General features: G+C 29.0%; 2 protein-coding genes across 4 annotated transcripts in view; one reads left to right on the forward strand and one right to left on the reverse strand.

The window, feature by feature from the left end:
- MICU3 (Mitochondrial calcium uptake 3) overlaps window positions 1–3953 on the forward strand; it is a 58871-nt gene extending 54918 nt beyond the window's left edge. The window contains exon 13 of the transcript XR_011638237.2: window positions 3466–3953. The gene's annotated coding sequence lies outside the window, so the exon portion shown is untranslated. The remainder of the gene's footprint in view (window positions 1–3465) is intronic.
- LOC107446262 (A-type potassium channel modulatory protein KCNIP1) overlaps window positions 1968–16791 on the reverse strand; it is a 90054-nt gene continuing 75230 nt past the window's right edge. For all 3 annotated transcript variants that reach the window (XM_087154910.1, XM_087154911.1, XM_087154909.1), the window contains exons 6-9: window positions 12880–13023; window positions 11941–12153; window positions 8009–8071; window positions 1968–3913 (exon numbers count right to left, since the gene is read on the reverse strand). In XM_087154910.1, the coding sequence (XP_087011036.1) occupies window positions 3866–3913; window positions 8009–8071; window positions 11941–12153; window positions 12880–13023 (468 nt within the window). In that variant the 3' untranslated portion in view covers window positions 1968–3865. The remainder of the gene's footprint in view (window positions 3914–8008; window positions 8072–11940; window positions 12154–12879; window positions 13024–16791) is intronic.

A 16791-nucleotide genomic window follows, 5' to 3' on the forward strand; every position in this document is an offset into this window, starting at 1 on the left:
TTTATAAGGTTAGTTGTAACTGTTTCAATTCCTTTATTAAATATTCAATATTCGTTGTTACCGCGATTATAACATTTCATTTTCAACATAACAAGGGTGATGTTTAGAGAAAGTCCTAGGAAAGAGAAATCCCTATTCATAGATTACCAGTCAAGAAGTTCAAAATCAGGAATTGTTTTTGGCTTTGCAACAAAATAGAAATCGGAGAAGCCTTGATATCACTTTTATTTTTCTTTAACCCTTCTACACATGAAGAGTTCCAACATTCATATAATTCTTGGAAAACACCCAAAAATGCATAAACAAAAAAAAACACCCTTAGAAATGCAAGCACATCAAACATAGGTGCCAACTCTACTGGATTTTCCAGTAGACTGCTGGATTTTGCCAGTTTCTCCTGGTCTACTGGTTTAATTAAAATTAAAATGGCCTGGTTTAATTAAAATTCTCCTGGTTCTTGTACATTTTAGAAAATTCCCTAAAATTGAATAAGTTCCCTAAAAAATCCCTATTGAAAAAGAATTTTTGTACAGATTATTACTTGCTTGATTGAATATTTAAGAGTATTTCTAATACATAAAGAAGTGAACCTCATTTATAGAAATCAGTTTAAAACTTTTTTTGTTCTAAAATGTTCAGTTTATTTTTATTCTGAACTCTCTTTTTAAATTAATTAAAAAATCTTTTTATTATCTTTGATGAACATAATAGATAACATTTCAAGTATGTTTAATGTTAATCGTAACTGGAAAATATTGCAGATTTATATTTTGATGACTATAAAAATCCTCAAAATTCCCTATGTGTAAAATATTTATTACATTATGCGACAGTTATCATGAAATTCATATTATTTCTTAAAATCTACTTGATTTTATTCTATCCATGTTCGCAGCTATGCATCAAAGAAATTAGCCTTTAGTAGATGTGACTGAATGAAAAAGAAAAATCGAACTTGTATCAGGGAAAAATCACTTCAGTTCAGAATTCGTTATTCTTTCCCAGAAATTGTAGTTTTTTTTAATCCAGCTATTTCTATTCTGATAAATAAATTAATTTTTTCGAAAGTTTGAATTACATTTTGTCAAGGATTCTTTATACTTGACACTGAATTTACTTTGTTTACCTAAAAGTTAAAAAAAATTATTAACGCAAACTGTATTAGCATGTACAGTGGTAGAAAACAAGAACAAACATAGAGAACTTAGTAAAGAAGTTCTCTGGATCTCTGTGTTTTTTGGCATATTTTTGAAGGTCCTTCTTACAAGGGAGGATTTTTAATTTTTTGAATAGAAGGTGTAATATGATAAAAGCCAAACAGCCTAAATAGTAATGTAATATTCAAAGGGTATTTTTCCATCGAATCTGTTTTTTACCAACAAAAAGCCCTTTTATAAAAAAAAGGCCCATTTCTTTTTAATTCCCTTTTTTAAAATTATTGAATTTTACTTCGTCAATGAAAATGTGTCCTCAATTTGACAGATATGCAATTGACCGTAATCCAATAATAAAAAGTATTCCACAACAGTCCATTATCGCCCCGGAGGCCGGGTTAGGAGTTTAAAACTCCACAATTTTGGAACCAATGACATGATTGCGGAAATGTAGATAATATAGCTCACAATGCCACCATTACTTCCCAGACCAGACAAGATAGTGCCCATTGATCTGAAGCTGGATGGGCTTCAAGCCACCACTGAGGATCAAACCCCAGTATTTTACCATGACAGCTCAGTGCCTTTAACCATTAAGTCTTCACTGCTGCATCACAATAATATTGAAGCCACTATTTAGCCAGAACTTCTTCCCTTAATAAAACGTAATTTTTCTCTCATCATTATTTACGAAGCATCAATTATGAATTTTTGCTTTAGACCTTTCTCCAGGTCTCAGCTAACATAAATTTTTTATCGCAGGTAATTTATTTCAGTTTTGAAATTTATAAAAATGTTTTTCAGTACGGTATGTTTTTTGTTGTTTTTTTGGTGTCTTACATTTTTATTTTGTATTAAAATAAAAAAATTCTCTTTCACAATTGAAGTTGGAAAAGGTTTCAGGTCACATTTTTGTTAAATTCAGGACATTTTGGGGTACAACATTAATTTATTTTCCCCGTCTTTAAATTGCTTAGCCTTTGAGTGTTTTCTATTTTATAAAAAGGCTTAAGTTCCTTTGACAAAATACAGTCTCTGACTATCTTAAAAAGCAGCACATTAGGATGCCAAGAATGCAAATACTAAGATGCAAACAGTTTAACTGAGTGTTAGAGATTTTAGGTTTTCCCAATTGGAAGTTTTTGACAAAAAATAATGTTGGCATAATTTTTACGAGTATATTTTTCAAAAATATTTGTTAAAAAAATGTCTAAAGTTTCTTTGAACATTTTAATTACTTTAGCTTTTTCAGTCCCAGATAGTTTGAAAAGCTTTCAACTGCGCATTCCTCTCAGTAAAAGTAAAATCGTCAATTCTTTTGTATATATATTTGATTATTTAACTAGCAAACAAGTTTTAAACTTGACGATGCCAGATTGGTTTGCTTAAAAAAGTTTTTTTATAAAGAGCAAAGGAATGAAAAGTAAAGCTTTTAACTCCTTTCTTTATCGTATGTGACAAACTCATTATTAATATTAATAAAGAATAGTTTTAGGAATGATAACGCAATTATTTTTCACCTATTAAAACTTTATAATTTTTCTATTGCTAGATATATTAGTTAGTGTTAAATGAGAGTTACATCTACTCTAAACTAAATTCCATCTCTGCATATTACTCATAATGCTGCACGTAGGAAATTTTTATTGTGCATATAACATAAGATAAACGAGAAACACAGAATTTTAAAACAGTTTTAATTTAGTATGCCTCCATTTTATTAAAAATGATTTTTTAAAAAAATGTCCTACATGCAACGAAAACTACAATATAGGGGATCGCAACGCTCGAATACGCCGTTTGGGGAGAAGATAGGTTCCATGCCTTTCGCCCTTCACCCTTCCCTCTCTTCTTCTTTTCAGTTGTATAGGAATGCACTATGATATTTTTCCTTTTCTTAATATTTATCATTTTTAAATAATAAAAATATTTTTTGAAATTTCCATGATGATTTCTTTTAGAACTATAATTAATTTAGTTTTCTGTTCTATATAGTTTCCCAACTTAAAAGATTTTAATCTGTATAAAGATCAAGAGAGAAACTAACTTACTTCTTCTATGACTCTCCACACGCTAAAGGTGAAAGCATGTGAAGTGTTGCCATAGGTAGAGAGTTCTCTACGCCACCTGTAGCCCATTTCGATCGCCAATTAATAAACATGTTGCAAAAAATGTTCTTTAAATCACATTAAAATTTAAATTACAGATCCCATTGTTAATAGACCTTTTACAGATATTTTTTTCTAATAACTATTATAAGCCTGTAGTGTTTTCCCTTGAAGAGATATTAAATAACTTAATACTCTTTTAGATTCTCATAAAAAAGTGGCGTGATAAAGGATAAAGAAAACGCCATTACTTTGACATCCATAGGAAAGTGATTACAAAACTCCTCAAGAAGGTGACTTGCTAAGTGTTGTTAATAAGGTGGTGTAAGCTCTAAGGCAGAAAAAGAGATATCAAGGCCCACCGTCAAGTAAGAAGAGGGTTAAATTAAACATCTTCCTTATTTGTAAGGCACGTAAATTGTGAAAGGAATTCATAAAAATTAAAATAACATCGGCTTGAGTGGAACATATATCGTATCAAAAGGCATTCAAATTATAGCACAAAAACATAGTTTTGCATAAAATCCAAATAAATGTGCTATTATTTGACCCTCATAGAATAGGAAATGGAGGACCCTGAGGAAATAATCTTCTGTCTTCTCATCACAATATTGTGTTAAATACTTGCATGTTTCTTGTTATATTTTCATCCTGGAACAATAAAAATACAAATACTCTTTTCAATTCATTACAGCTGAAGAGGGTTTTTTATTCCCTACAATTTAAATCAATGCATTTGCTTTTAACTTTTTTCCTTCATTTTTGATAGAATATTTTTAAAAATGTCGTTTCTTTAATATCCTGCTTTAGTAATTTATAAAAACATGAACATTTATATTTAATAATCGTAATACATTACTTTTAGCTGATATTTTTTTGAAATATGAAAGTAATTTTTTTAATAAATTTATTGTGTTAAAAATATTGAATTTAAAATTAACTTTTACTATTATATTGCTAAGTGATTAAGATGATGTGTTTTGAAAATATATATTGAAGACCATTGTATTTAAATGAAGTGTCTGAAGCTACTGAAATGCAAATGCTACCTTTTTATCATATTGAAGTTATTATATAGCATACATTAATCTCTCAATTATTATCAATATTCCCTAAAATTCTGGGCTTAATTCCCAAAATTGCATTGTTTGTTTTTGTCGTCTTTAAAAAACCGTGTTTTTTTTTTTTTTTTTTTTTTTTTGCGTCACTAGTTTTAAGTGCAATTTTAGTGCATACATTATATATTACATGCATTATTTATAGCATACATTAATCTCTCAATTATATTTGAAATGGGTCAGTTTTGTCAGCCTTCAAAATTCTCAATATTCCCAAAACTTTGTCTTTCTTTCATTTTTTTTTTAAAGAAAAAAATATTTTTGGTATTTTGCGTCACTAGTTTTAATTGCCATTTTAGTGCGTTTGAGAAAATTATCTTTAAAAGTTTATACATCTATTTTACTTCCCTGAATCTCTGCGTGTGGTGGATATATTTGCTCTTTTTTTCTTTTTTTTTAACATTTATGTGCGGCGGCAGAATAAAAACTAAACACTCTGAACAATTTTTAATATAATCTTTAATATACTAAAAATGTTGCATGTTACGAGACGAGGCCATTCATTAGAAGAAAGAAAATACCCCTTTTCGATTTTCAACCAAAATTTAACAACTAAAAGAGGAATTTTGTTCTTACCTTTTCTTATTTAAATAATAAAAATAATTGTTACGGTGCAAAATCACGGACTTGGGGGTCGAGGTGATTGTACAGATGTAATTTTTAAGCCATCTCTTCGTATTCAGAACACTAAATGATTAAGTGGTGTCGTTTAATGTCAATGTGTAAGACGTTTAATGTCAATTTAACATCACTTTTATGTATTTATAGGGTCCGTGACAACCTTGTAAAAAGAACTTTTAATATCTTTTCCAAAAAGACTCATTAGAAATGCGCTAAATGATTAGGAAAATGGATGAAATCTTATTGCGAATTTATTTGGATTTATTAGTTTGTTTTAAGAAAATGAACAATTTTTATAAGTTTGAAAAACGGAATCAAATGCTATTTTCTTAAATAGCTTTCTTTATTTTCTTTTGTACACATTCTGAACCAGAATAAAAAGTTCTCTCACTATATGTTTATTTAACAGTTATGAAATCCAAAATAAAAAAGTACTTTTTTTTATATAAAGACTTTCCTTTTTGTGAACAAACATTTTTCGCTTTTTAATAAAAATATTAGAAAAAATTAAATTAAGGCCTCTTGGTGGCAATTTGCAAAATCTGTAACATTCGTTTGTACTGTCCGCTCTAGTAAAACGGTCGATAAACTTTATAGGCCCTTTAAATATTTTCCCTGAGAAAATGATTTATCAGGAACCTAGATTTTTGTGTTTATAATAAATTGAAATAAATCGATTTTTTTTAACACTCTTCAAAACGAATTTTTTATTTTTATTTTATCGAGACAACCACTTCTTCTACTAATCTTCTAAAGGATCACGTAATCTGTACAACTAAATATGAGGTTGAAAACATATTTTTGATATTCTAATACCTTAATTTTTACGCTGAAATAGTTGTTACTTACCAAACGTAATTTTGCTTATCTGAAAGCAATACTTCGGCCGTTGTCTATATTACGGAAATCAAATTTCATCAAAAACAAAACTTTTAACTTTGTGGTTTTTCGGCTTCCCCTGACATAAAGAAAAATTAATCCATTCAGAACCGTGATCACACATACGCGATTCTCCCATTATTGCCCACTGTATCATATATGAAATGAGCCTTTCCAACTCCAGCGGCTTTTGGTCATAGGGACATATTCTCAATTTAGTACTTTCGTAGCGTGCGGACTCTTCTTTCGCCTGTCCTGAACGAGTTAATAGAAGAAAAAATATTAAAGCATTTACCTTACTGTTTATTCAGAAGTTCACTTTCAAAAAGATTAGGTCAACGTTGAACCATAATAAAGTTACTTTAATACATAATATGATATAGTTTTGCTACAGCTATGAAAGTGAATAATGTTTCTTTTCAAATTTAAATATTAATCAAAATTAAGATGCACGATAATATGGTTTAACTTAATTCCATATTAAAGTTTGTAGCAAATATGAATTCTACTAAGACTCAACGTTTGGTACAGTTTTATCGCTTATGCTTTTTTTTTTTTTCCTGTTTACAAGGCGATTGTTTTTGTAATTGAATTTTCTCTCTTAGACTGAAGTTTTTAATTACATTTCGTTTTATGGTATATCTTATTATTTAAATCTAGTGGATTTTGTTTCATGACCAAAACGTGAAGAAATACATTATAAAAATATTCTACAATGTACAAAGAAAGTTTTTTTACAGCGAGATAACTTATAGCTTAACTAAGTTAAATTGTTATAACTTGCCTAAGTTAACTCGTTTAAGTTAACTTATTTCGAATTTAGATATTTCTCTGTTTTTAACTATTTTTTTTAGATTAATGAATGAAATTTCATTATTGTTGGGGCTTCCATAGTTGAGTTCTTTGATCTAACTTTTGTGAAACTTGCTGTTTAATTGATACCAATTAAATAAACTAATGTGATTTTTAAAATAATGTAATTAATAATGTTTTTATGTAATAGGCTCTAGAGGAAAAGTGTTTATAAAATTATTTTATTTAGTAACTAACACGATTTTAGATATCACATTTATTTATAACGAAGGTACCCGAAGTGTCACTCGCAAATCAAGCAAAATTTTTTATAATTTTTTTTTTGTCATACATTTTATTTTATAACCGATGTTGAACAGCAGACCCAATTTTTTCTGGGCTTACGACTACTAAGTTTTACTCGGTAGCCTTGTAATTTTGAACCTAATCCGAAAGACAAGGGAACTCTTGGATCAAGTATTGCCTTCGTGAGGATTTTTTGATAAAACTATCCGCATTTGCGTTACATGGGGAGAAAAACCTCCCACGGTTAGTCTGACGGCAAGGGGACTCTAACCCATGATCCATCTACCACTGAGGATATTTTACGTCAGCATTGGTCTGTGCGAGCCATCAACTCGGTTCACCTCATTGGAAGGCGAGTGCTCTATCCCCTTAGCAACCGCGGCTCCTTTTTGTTATATAAAATATTTTGCCTATAGCACTTTGGTTTCGGAGATATAAATTATTAAAAATTTAAAGTTTGGATGAAAAGAATTGCAGAAATTTCCCAAAGTGTGCAATAGCAAATTAGTTGGAAAATTCGCTTTAAATAATAAATATCAAACGTTATCCAACGTTTAAATAATAAATATCAAACGTTAATTCAGCAAAGTAATTGTTATTTTAAAAACTGCTGAATAATGCAAGAACTTTTAACTTTGTAACTCAAAGCAATCAAACTTTATTTATAATTTTTAAATTTACTTTTTTAGTTTTAGCCTTTAAAAAGCAATTAATAAAGCTTCCGATGAAGAAAAGTGGTTTACCACTGATATTGGTGTTCGTCTGAGGTATGAATGGAATTTGGCGACATTTTCAAGGTAAAAGTTGTAGTTCTTAATAATTTAAAACTTAATATATACTTCAAAATAAAAATTTTTTTTTAATTTTCCCCTAAAGGGGATAAAAATAAAAGCAGTGATTTATGAGTGTTACTTCAAGTATCTTCCTTCCTAGTAGACTGACACACCAATTGGCTATAACACCAATAAAATTTCATATATTTTTATAACATAATAATCATATTTTTGAATTTAAAAATAATTAGGCTTACTCTTTGGCAAGAATCCAAAAATTCTTCGATTGTAACAACACCATCTTTATTGAGGTCTAATTTCTAAAAATACATATATCGGTGTTATTTAAAATAAAAAAAAATACATACTTTTTATCATTACATACTACAATTATTTATATCACTTATGTAAATAGTGGTCGTTAGTTCTTTTTACAGTCTCGTAGTTTTTACGCATTTTTTATAAAACTATTTAATAAGCTTTATTTATTTATTATTATTTTTTTGTAAATAATTTCAAAAAATATAGTAAAAAGGATTAGAAAGAACATACAAACTCTCGCTGACTCATATATTTCAGCTTTAAGGATTGCTCCAAAGAAAATATTTTTTTCTAAATAATGCCAAAAATTAAAAATAATAATAAAATGAAATAAAAAACACAAATTTTCTATGACTTAAAATTTTCGGCTTTATGAATACCCGTGAATTGCTCGCAAAGTAAAAGTGAACACGCGGAAGAACTTTTGATTTAATGAACGCATTTTCCCCTTCTAAGACTCCATCTAAATGATTTGAGGGCCTAATTTTAAATATGCTATTTAATGAGTAGAAGTTACTAAATCAGACATAAAACTCTCTGAATAAAAAATTCGAGGTATTTGGGCTCAGATAGTCCCAATAGTTCAGATTAGAGAACAATTGAAAAGTTTGGACTCTTTAACGTTAACGAATTTCCCAGCATCTCGAAAACTTCTTAAGTGAATCGAAAAGTTTCTGCTCACTATAATAAAGTTTGTTAATCCAAAGATAATTTTTAACCATGCAAAAATAATTTTTAATAATTATTTTGTTAAAACAATTTAATTTTTAATAATTATTTTTATTTATTAATAGAATAAAAAGTTCTAAATTGTAAGGTAAACAAATTTTAGCATCATTTCAAACTATGGAATTCTAAATGACAAAATTTGAACGAAATCGATCGAATATTTCTCAAGAAATTTTAAATATACGACTTTTTAAAATTGGATATCTCAACTAGTCAATCGATTTAGTTCAACTTTTGTTAGTTGAAGTTTTTAATTTTTTCATAGAATAATAACTTAACAATTTTTAATATGCTTTTAAGCGCTGAATCATAAATTTGTAAAGTTTAAGTTAATCACTTGATTTTATGAATTGATTATTAAAACATTGTATATTTCAGACTTTTTGTTTTAAAGTTTGAAATTTTGGTTAAATTCTGGTCAACATATTCTGGTAGAGAATTTTTACTTTTAATACATTGTAGACCGGTGTCGAATAAACTCCTCTTTTTATGTCCAAAAGTTGTTGTCTAATGACAAGTTAGTCCGTCATTGCAATTGCATATGTTTCAATTTATAAAACCCAGGGCGATATAGCAAAAGGTTTTTGTGTTAAGTTCTCTTCCATCTACAAATAAATTAAATTCTTATTTAATTTTTTTCCAAACTTATTATTGCACAAAATTTTATAGGTAAAAATATCTCAGGATCATCACATAAGCATATTTTTAAATCATAAAAAAAAATCAAGAATAAGATAAAATTATTTTTATCTACATTTTAATACATTAACTTGAATGTTACTTTAGTCATAATGGGATGACTCTATAATGATATTGCATTTTTAACAAGTGAATCAGAATTATTATTAATTTTTTTTACATATTTTTATTTCATAATTATTTTTCGTTCATGTGTAGAAATAGTGTATAGCTTATGCTGAAGTGATGTTAATGAACATGTGTGCTAAAAAAAATTAAATATTTTGTTTTAAAAGTGATCAAATGTATAACGTAAGTGTTCCTTGCTTCAATATTCGCCTGATCTCACATCTTGATTACTAATTTACTGAAGAAGAAAAATATATTTTTACGAACAACTCTTGGGAAATTTTATTAGGTTAAAACCTATATTTTCATATTGATGAAAAAATATTTTAAAATACGCTAGTTTCACAAGGACTTCACACGGTTTTCATGGCTGTTATCTCAATAATTGAAAAATTATGTGTAAAATTATAGTGCGTATAGACTTGAGTAAAGGGGTCTACGAATCCACTACAAGATTTTTACCCCCCCCCCCCCTTCGAGTTATAATTTAAATGCGTTTAAACTAAGCACTCAGATCAATACTGTTGAACATCACTAAGTCAATGTGAAGCTGCAAAACGGTGAGTTTTATTTTATTGCCGGCGTTGAACATTTTTGGGCTTATGACTATTAATGTTAAACTCCATAACCTTTTAATTTTTAACTTGTGGCGTAACTACCACTGCAAATATTAAATACCAAATCACTAGTATATAAGACATGTTAACTTGAAGCTATCTTGAGGTACCTTTTGATAGATGAAGGTTGACATAGTCTATAAATAAATCCCCTCAATCCAGGTAACAAGGAAATTCCCGAATCAAGCATTGGAACAAACTAGCTTTCATGGAAGACTTTTTGATGGAATTAAGTAACAATTGCGTTACATGGATAGGAATACCTCTCACGGTTAGCCCGATGGCAAAGGGGTTTAAACCCTCCATCCACTTACTACTGAGGATATTTTATATCAGCGTTGTGGTCAGTGCTTGTCGGAAGCAGAATTCATATTGACCAGACATCATTGGAACCACCTCATTGAGAGGTGAGCATTCTATCCCCTGAGGCACCGCTGCTCAAAACTGTGAGTTTTTTTATATTTTTTAACCGGTATTGAGCATCCGACCCAATTATGAGTTGGCGACTATCAATCTTCATCTCCGTAGCTCCATAATTTTGAACCCAACCCAGAAAACAAGGGAACTTCTGGATCAACTAATTTCTGGGTAAACTTGGACTTTTTGAGGGAACTAATCCTTGTATGTGTTACATGGAGAGGAAAAACTCTCACGGTTAGTCCGACGGCAAGGGGATTCTAACCCATGATCCTTCTACAACTGAAGATATTTTACGTCTGTATTGTGGTCGGTGCGAACCGGGAGCAAGATTCGAACATGGGTCACCTCATTGGGAGGAGAACGCTCTACCCTTGAGCCACCGCAGCTCAAAAAGGGCGAATGTATTAATGTAACAGTAGTCTCTACTGTTCACATGAAAAAGTTACAATTGGAAAGGTGGCCACTTACCATTAAAAAAGGTTAGTCAGCCACCACTGATTCAAATGTTTCAAATAATTAGACTTGAGATTATTCTACGCCAAAAGATACCACCAAATTTTGAAATAACTTGTTTAAACTACATTTTCAAGAAATTAAATCCTTAACACCGAATATTTCAAAAGTCACCGACGATTTGAAAAAACGAAAACGGAAGGATATAGAAATGTACGATTTGCTCTGTCCTACTTAGAAAGACTGAATTTATATCTCCAAATTTCAAAATTTGTAACAAAGTTCGGCAACACATAGTGCTTCTAGTTTAAAAACTGTAAAACAATGTTTTTAAAATAACTACAATTTACAGCAACAGCGTTATGCAATCTTAGTACAAAACTAATTTGCAAATACGAGCATTTCAGTTGAAATGATCTGATACGCGGCAGAAAACGATATTTTATAGTTTTTCCAGTCATCAGTTGATGAACTTAGTAACTAATTTGAAACTTTCTTGGAAAACCTAGTTTCTCAAGCAAAGCGTACAGTTCTATTTTCCTTCAATTTTCAGATGGTTAATCATTTCTGGAACATTTTTAGTTTTTAACCATAAAATTTTATACATCGTCTTGAAATTTAAAAATTTTTGATGTCTAAAATGAATTTTACTTATACACGCTTATAAATATTTTATAACAAATAAAGTCAAATTACTGTCATTGTTTTGTTAAATATTGATTTTTGATGAAAGTTACCTACTGAAAAATTAACACATAATTATGTAAAAAGGCGAATGAAAGTTTTCCAATTTAAAAACCCTAAACACATGTTGTATAAAAAGTTTGATGAAAGTTACCTACTTGAAAAACCCTATCGACATGGTCTCTTGTTGTATGATCTTCAATCATAGGCTCCACAGCTTTTCCCATCAGTTCATATATAGATTGCACGATTCGTGACATTTCATCTTTAGTAATATATCCATCTCCATTTATATCGTACAAACTAAACGCCCAGCGAAGCTTTTCTTGGAGTGATCCTCTTGCTAGCACAGAAAGGCCAATTACGAAATCCTGAAATGCATAAAAAGGATTCAAAATGCAGTTAAAGCTCGACTTACTGTGAGAAATCTACTATTACTACAAATTTTCTTCGAGTCCCCTATAAAATGCTAAAGATATAAAAATTGTACGTTGATAAAGAGTTAAAAATTACTAGCCTCTACCATTATTACGACAAAACTGTTTTTAGAGAAATGTATTTTTCTAAATGTCCTTTAATTGTTGTTTAAGTTAGTAATACTGTGAAACCTCCTGGAAAGACCACCTCTATTTTCGACCACTCTTTCGACCGAAAGGAATTTTTGCCATAGACTTTGTTTTGAAGAAAACCTTTAGAAGAGACCATATCTGTACCAAATGCAGAAAAGGTCAAATAAGGAAACACGAAGAAAATATCAAAACAAGTAGATTAAATTCTTTTTGACCATGCAACCTCATGTTGCAGTCAGAGTGCATTATAGATGGTGCTATCAATGATTTACTTTTAGAGTTAAAAAACAAGCATCTCAAACAAACAAGAATCTTCATTTCTGTTTGAAGAAATGGCATTTTAAAGCATGTGATGTTCTTCTCATTGACCAAGTGTTTGCTAATATTCAGGAGGACACGCTATTACCGGAGGTTGTCTTTGGTTGAGAGGTACATTCATTGAATCGTTGACATAAGATCCCATTTATGCTTGACATTTTTAGTCACATGATATTTTTATTAACCATAGCACAAAATAAAGAGACTTACTGTAAATGTGATTGCTCCAGTGTTGTCATGATCAAAAGAGTTGAAGACGTAATGGGCATATTGCGCTGTTTCAGCACCTTTTGGAAAATACTGAGCGTATATGCCTTTAAATGTTTCTTCTTTCACCATGCCGTTAGGACATTCCTAAAATATTTCAATCAAAAAGTTGCAATGACAAAAACTTTTTTCGTTTTTTGAAGAGGGAAGGAAATTTTGTTAATTGCTAGATTTTTATTCTCAAAAGCTTAACACTAGATTGCCCAAAGAAGTCATTTTGACTGCTTTTTCATTTGCAAAAAAAGTACAAATAATAATACATAAATTATTATTTTTTTCCAAGTGAAGTAAATTTTTTTTATTGTTAATATTTCCTAATAACTTGTTATATAACCGTATATAAAAACTATTAAAAATTAATTAAACAAATTTCTTTACACATTAGTTATTCTTTCAAAATGCAGTCATTTTGACTGCTTTTGGGCAATATAGGTATATTACTAAGTTTCAGTCTTTCTAGTGTTAAATTGGCATTCAAGTCAATGCGTTTGTACTTTTCAGCGGAAAGTCTTTCGCAAATAATTTGGTTAATGAGTTGATTATTTTTCTGTAGACTTTTTAACCTTTTACTTAATCTTTGATTGTGTATTTTGAAAAATAACATTCGATTTTATGAAATTGTCTTTTTTTATAATCATAATATATATATTTAGCTGATAATTTTTGGAAAATTTCAAAATAATTACTGTTAGTAATTTTTTAATAAATTTAAAATTAAAATTTACTTTTATTAAAGTATTTCAAGATTATTTAAGTGCTGAATCTTGGAAGAAAAAATGCATTGAAAATCATTGCAATTAAATTTAATTATTCACTACCCTACAATAATGGAAAAGACACTGAGTTTTTGACATTTTTTTAAATTTCTCAAGAAATACTTAAAAGATTATTTCATGACTTTTAAGATTTTTTGCTCATGCGATTTTTCATACTCAGTAATAAGATTTAGAGGTTTTGGAGGCCGACAATAAATTACGAAAAAAAACACATATTTTTAAACACCCTATGCTAGAAAATCACTATCGATTACTTTAGTAGTTAATTGAAAACAGCATGAAATTTCGTACTCCTAGAGTTAATATTCATGGAGATATGAGCATTTTTATAAAAAAAAAACTAATTTTTTGACTTACGTATTTTTTGCTATAACTTTATAAATATTCAATAGAATCAAACAAAATTTTTGGAGCAATTAAAATTAACTAAAAATTATTTATTTAAACTTTTTTTAAAAAAAAATCGTTAAAAACTGCGCAAAATAAAAGTATTTAAGGTAGTTCATTTATACTGCACATGCGCAGAAAATTCTAAAAAAAAATTTCTTAATTTTGTAGTTAATCGTATTTGGCAACTAATGAAAAAGTTTGATTTAAATATCTTAAAAATTTGAAAAGTTTCAAGCAATTTTCTAAGTAGTTTTTGTACTTTTTAAGAGAAGGCTAAAAACGATCAGGAGTTTTCCACAAATTTTATCTTTTGTTTCATAAAACAAAATTTAATAACAAATGATAATACCTTACAATAATCGTCCAGAAACCAAAATATGATGGTATAAGGTAAGAAAACGTGCGAAAGAAAACATACTCTTATGGAGAATGATCCTGCACAACGCTGGTCTCATTTTCAATAAATCTTGTTTAATTGTACAAAATGAAACTTCAGGAAAACCCCTGATCGTTTCGAGCTTTCTTTCAAAAAATACTAAAACTATTTAGAAAAATGCTTGAAACTTTTTAAATCAAACTTTTTTCATTAATTGCCAAATACGATTCACTACAAAATTAGGAAGAAAGGTTTTCAATTTTTTCCGCGCATGCAGTTGTTTTTAAATTTTAAATAAATATTTTAATTAATTTTAAATTGCTCCAAAAATATTGTTTGATTTCATTAAATATTTATAAAGATATGGCAAAGAAAAAAATAGTTTTTTATAAAAATGTACATATCTCCATAAATATTTACTCTGGGTTTACGAAATATTAAAAATAACAACTAAAGTAATCAATACAAATTACAAGCGTATTGCTTGATTTTCTGTCATAGGGTGTTCAGAAATACTTGTTTTTTTTCGTAATTTATTGCTGGTCACCCAAACCTTTGAAAACTTCAAATGTTATTGCTAAGTATAAAAAATCGCATGAAATAAACATCTCTAAGGTTATAAAATAATCCTGTAAGTATTTCTTGAGAAATTAATTTAATAAAATGTCAGAAGTGTCATTATTGTTGAGTAGTGAATAATATATAACGTCTTAAATTTTACTTAAAATGTATCGTAATATTTTTATAAAATGTTCATTAATGAATCATAAATAATTGGCAATTAAGCGGAAAATAATGATATATATTATTCAACGTCTTTGAATAATGTATGACGAATGCTAAGAATCAATTAAAAAATATTCATTTTTATTAAAAAAAATATTAATTTTTATTTATTTAATCATATGTTGCTTAGTATGTATATATGATGATAAGTATATATGATGATATGTATAAGAAAGAGAATTAAAAATATTGAGAGAACTGGATATCAAGAGACTATATCAATCTCTGGAACACAGAACATCCATCCTATTTATGGAATTTTATGCTGAGTAGGTAAAGGTTTACAATCATATCTTATTTGAATCGAGTGCTGTATACGGAAAGGCCGCAATTTCATACGTTCGTGTGTGTGCACAGATATTCTGCAAAGTCTGTGCTTCCAACTACTATGTGTGCCCCAAGAAGGAGCATTTAAAAAAAATTTCAGATCGACTACTGTCCATGTCCTAGTATACTAATAATCATTAAATAACTTCTGAAGAACTTCTTTCATTAAAAATCTTTGATACCGGAAGCACTACCTACCAGTAGATTTTTTTTTTTCATTTTTTTATTTTTCATTTAGTTTCTTTCTTTCTTTTATTTTTTCAATGAAATTTGAAAATTTCTAGATTTTTAGCCAAAATTAGACACAAGTTTTAAGGATCCGAGGACAAAAATTTATTGCGAGACCTTTCCTAAAAGCAAAGAAATCTTATTTTCATATTATGCAGAAGTTTTAAAAATGCTAGTTTTTATATCGATTCAAAGCATTTCTTTGCAATTTTATTTTAAATAAAATAATTAAAAGAACAGTTTTCTTTAAGTAAATTATGCTAGGCATGAGGTGGAGGCCCTGGGAAAAGTACTAATTTAGGTAACCTCAACATTCCTTTACTTCTGTATAATTTTCAAATGAATAAGAAGAGCCGGTGGCACAGGGGATAGAGCTTTCGTCTTCCAATGAGGTGAACCGGGTTCGAATCCCAGCGATGACTGATCGATACGAATTTCCCACCTGGCTCGCACCAACCACAGTGCTGACACTCAGTGCATGGATTAGAGTCCTATTGCAGTCAGGCTAACAGTGGGAGATTTTCGCAGTTTATGCAAATGCAGGTTAGTTCTATCAAAAAGTCTTCCACGAAGACAAATTTCTCCCAAAGCTTGATCCAGGAGATTCCTTGTTTTCTGGATTTGGTTTAAAATTACAAGGCTACGGAGTTGAACATTAGTAGTCGTAAACCCAAAACTGCGTCAGCTGTTCAACAGCGGTTACAAAAAAAATAAGATTAAAAAAATAAACATTTAAAGGAACAAAAAAAACCTATATAAATAATTACATTTCTTTGCTTTTCATGTTTTATTTATTATTATTTTAAAATATATTAAAAAAATATTAAATGATAAAGGTCTCAAAGTATTTATTTATTGTAAGACAATTCAGTTAATGATTGATTTTATATTAATTTCATCAGCAAAATTTGTATTTTTTCTATTTCAATAAACGTTGTCTACATCAATCTCAAATAAGCTTCAAGTCCACTC

Source organism: Parasteatoda tepidariorum, chromosome 11, assembly GCF_982258835.1.
Source record: "Parasteatoda tepidariorum strain Cologne lab strain chromosome 11, Ptep-v5.0, whole genome shotgun sequence".
Classification (NCBI taxonomy): domain Eukaryota; kingdom Metazoa; phylum Arthropoda; class Arachnida; order Araneae; family Theridiidae; genus Parasteatoda; species Parasteatoda tepidariorum.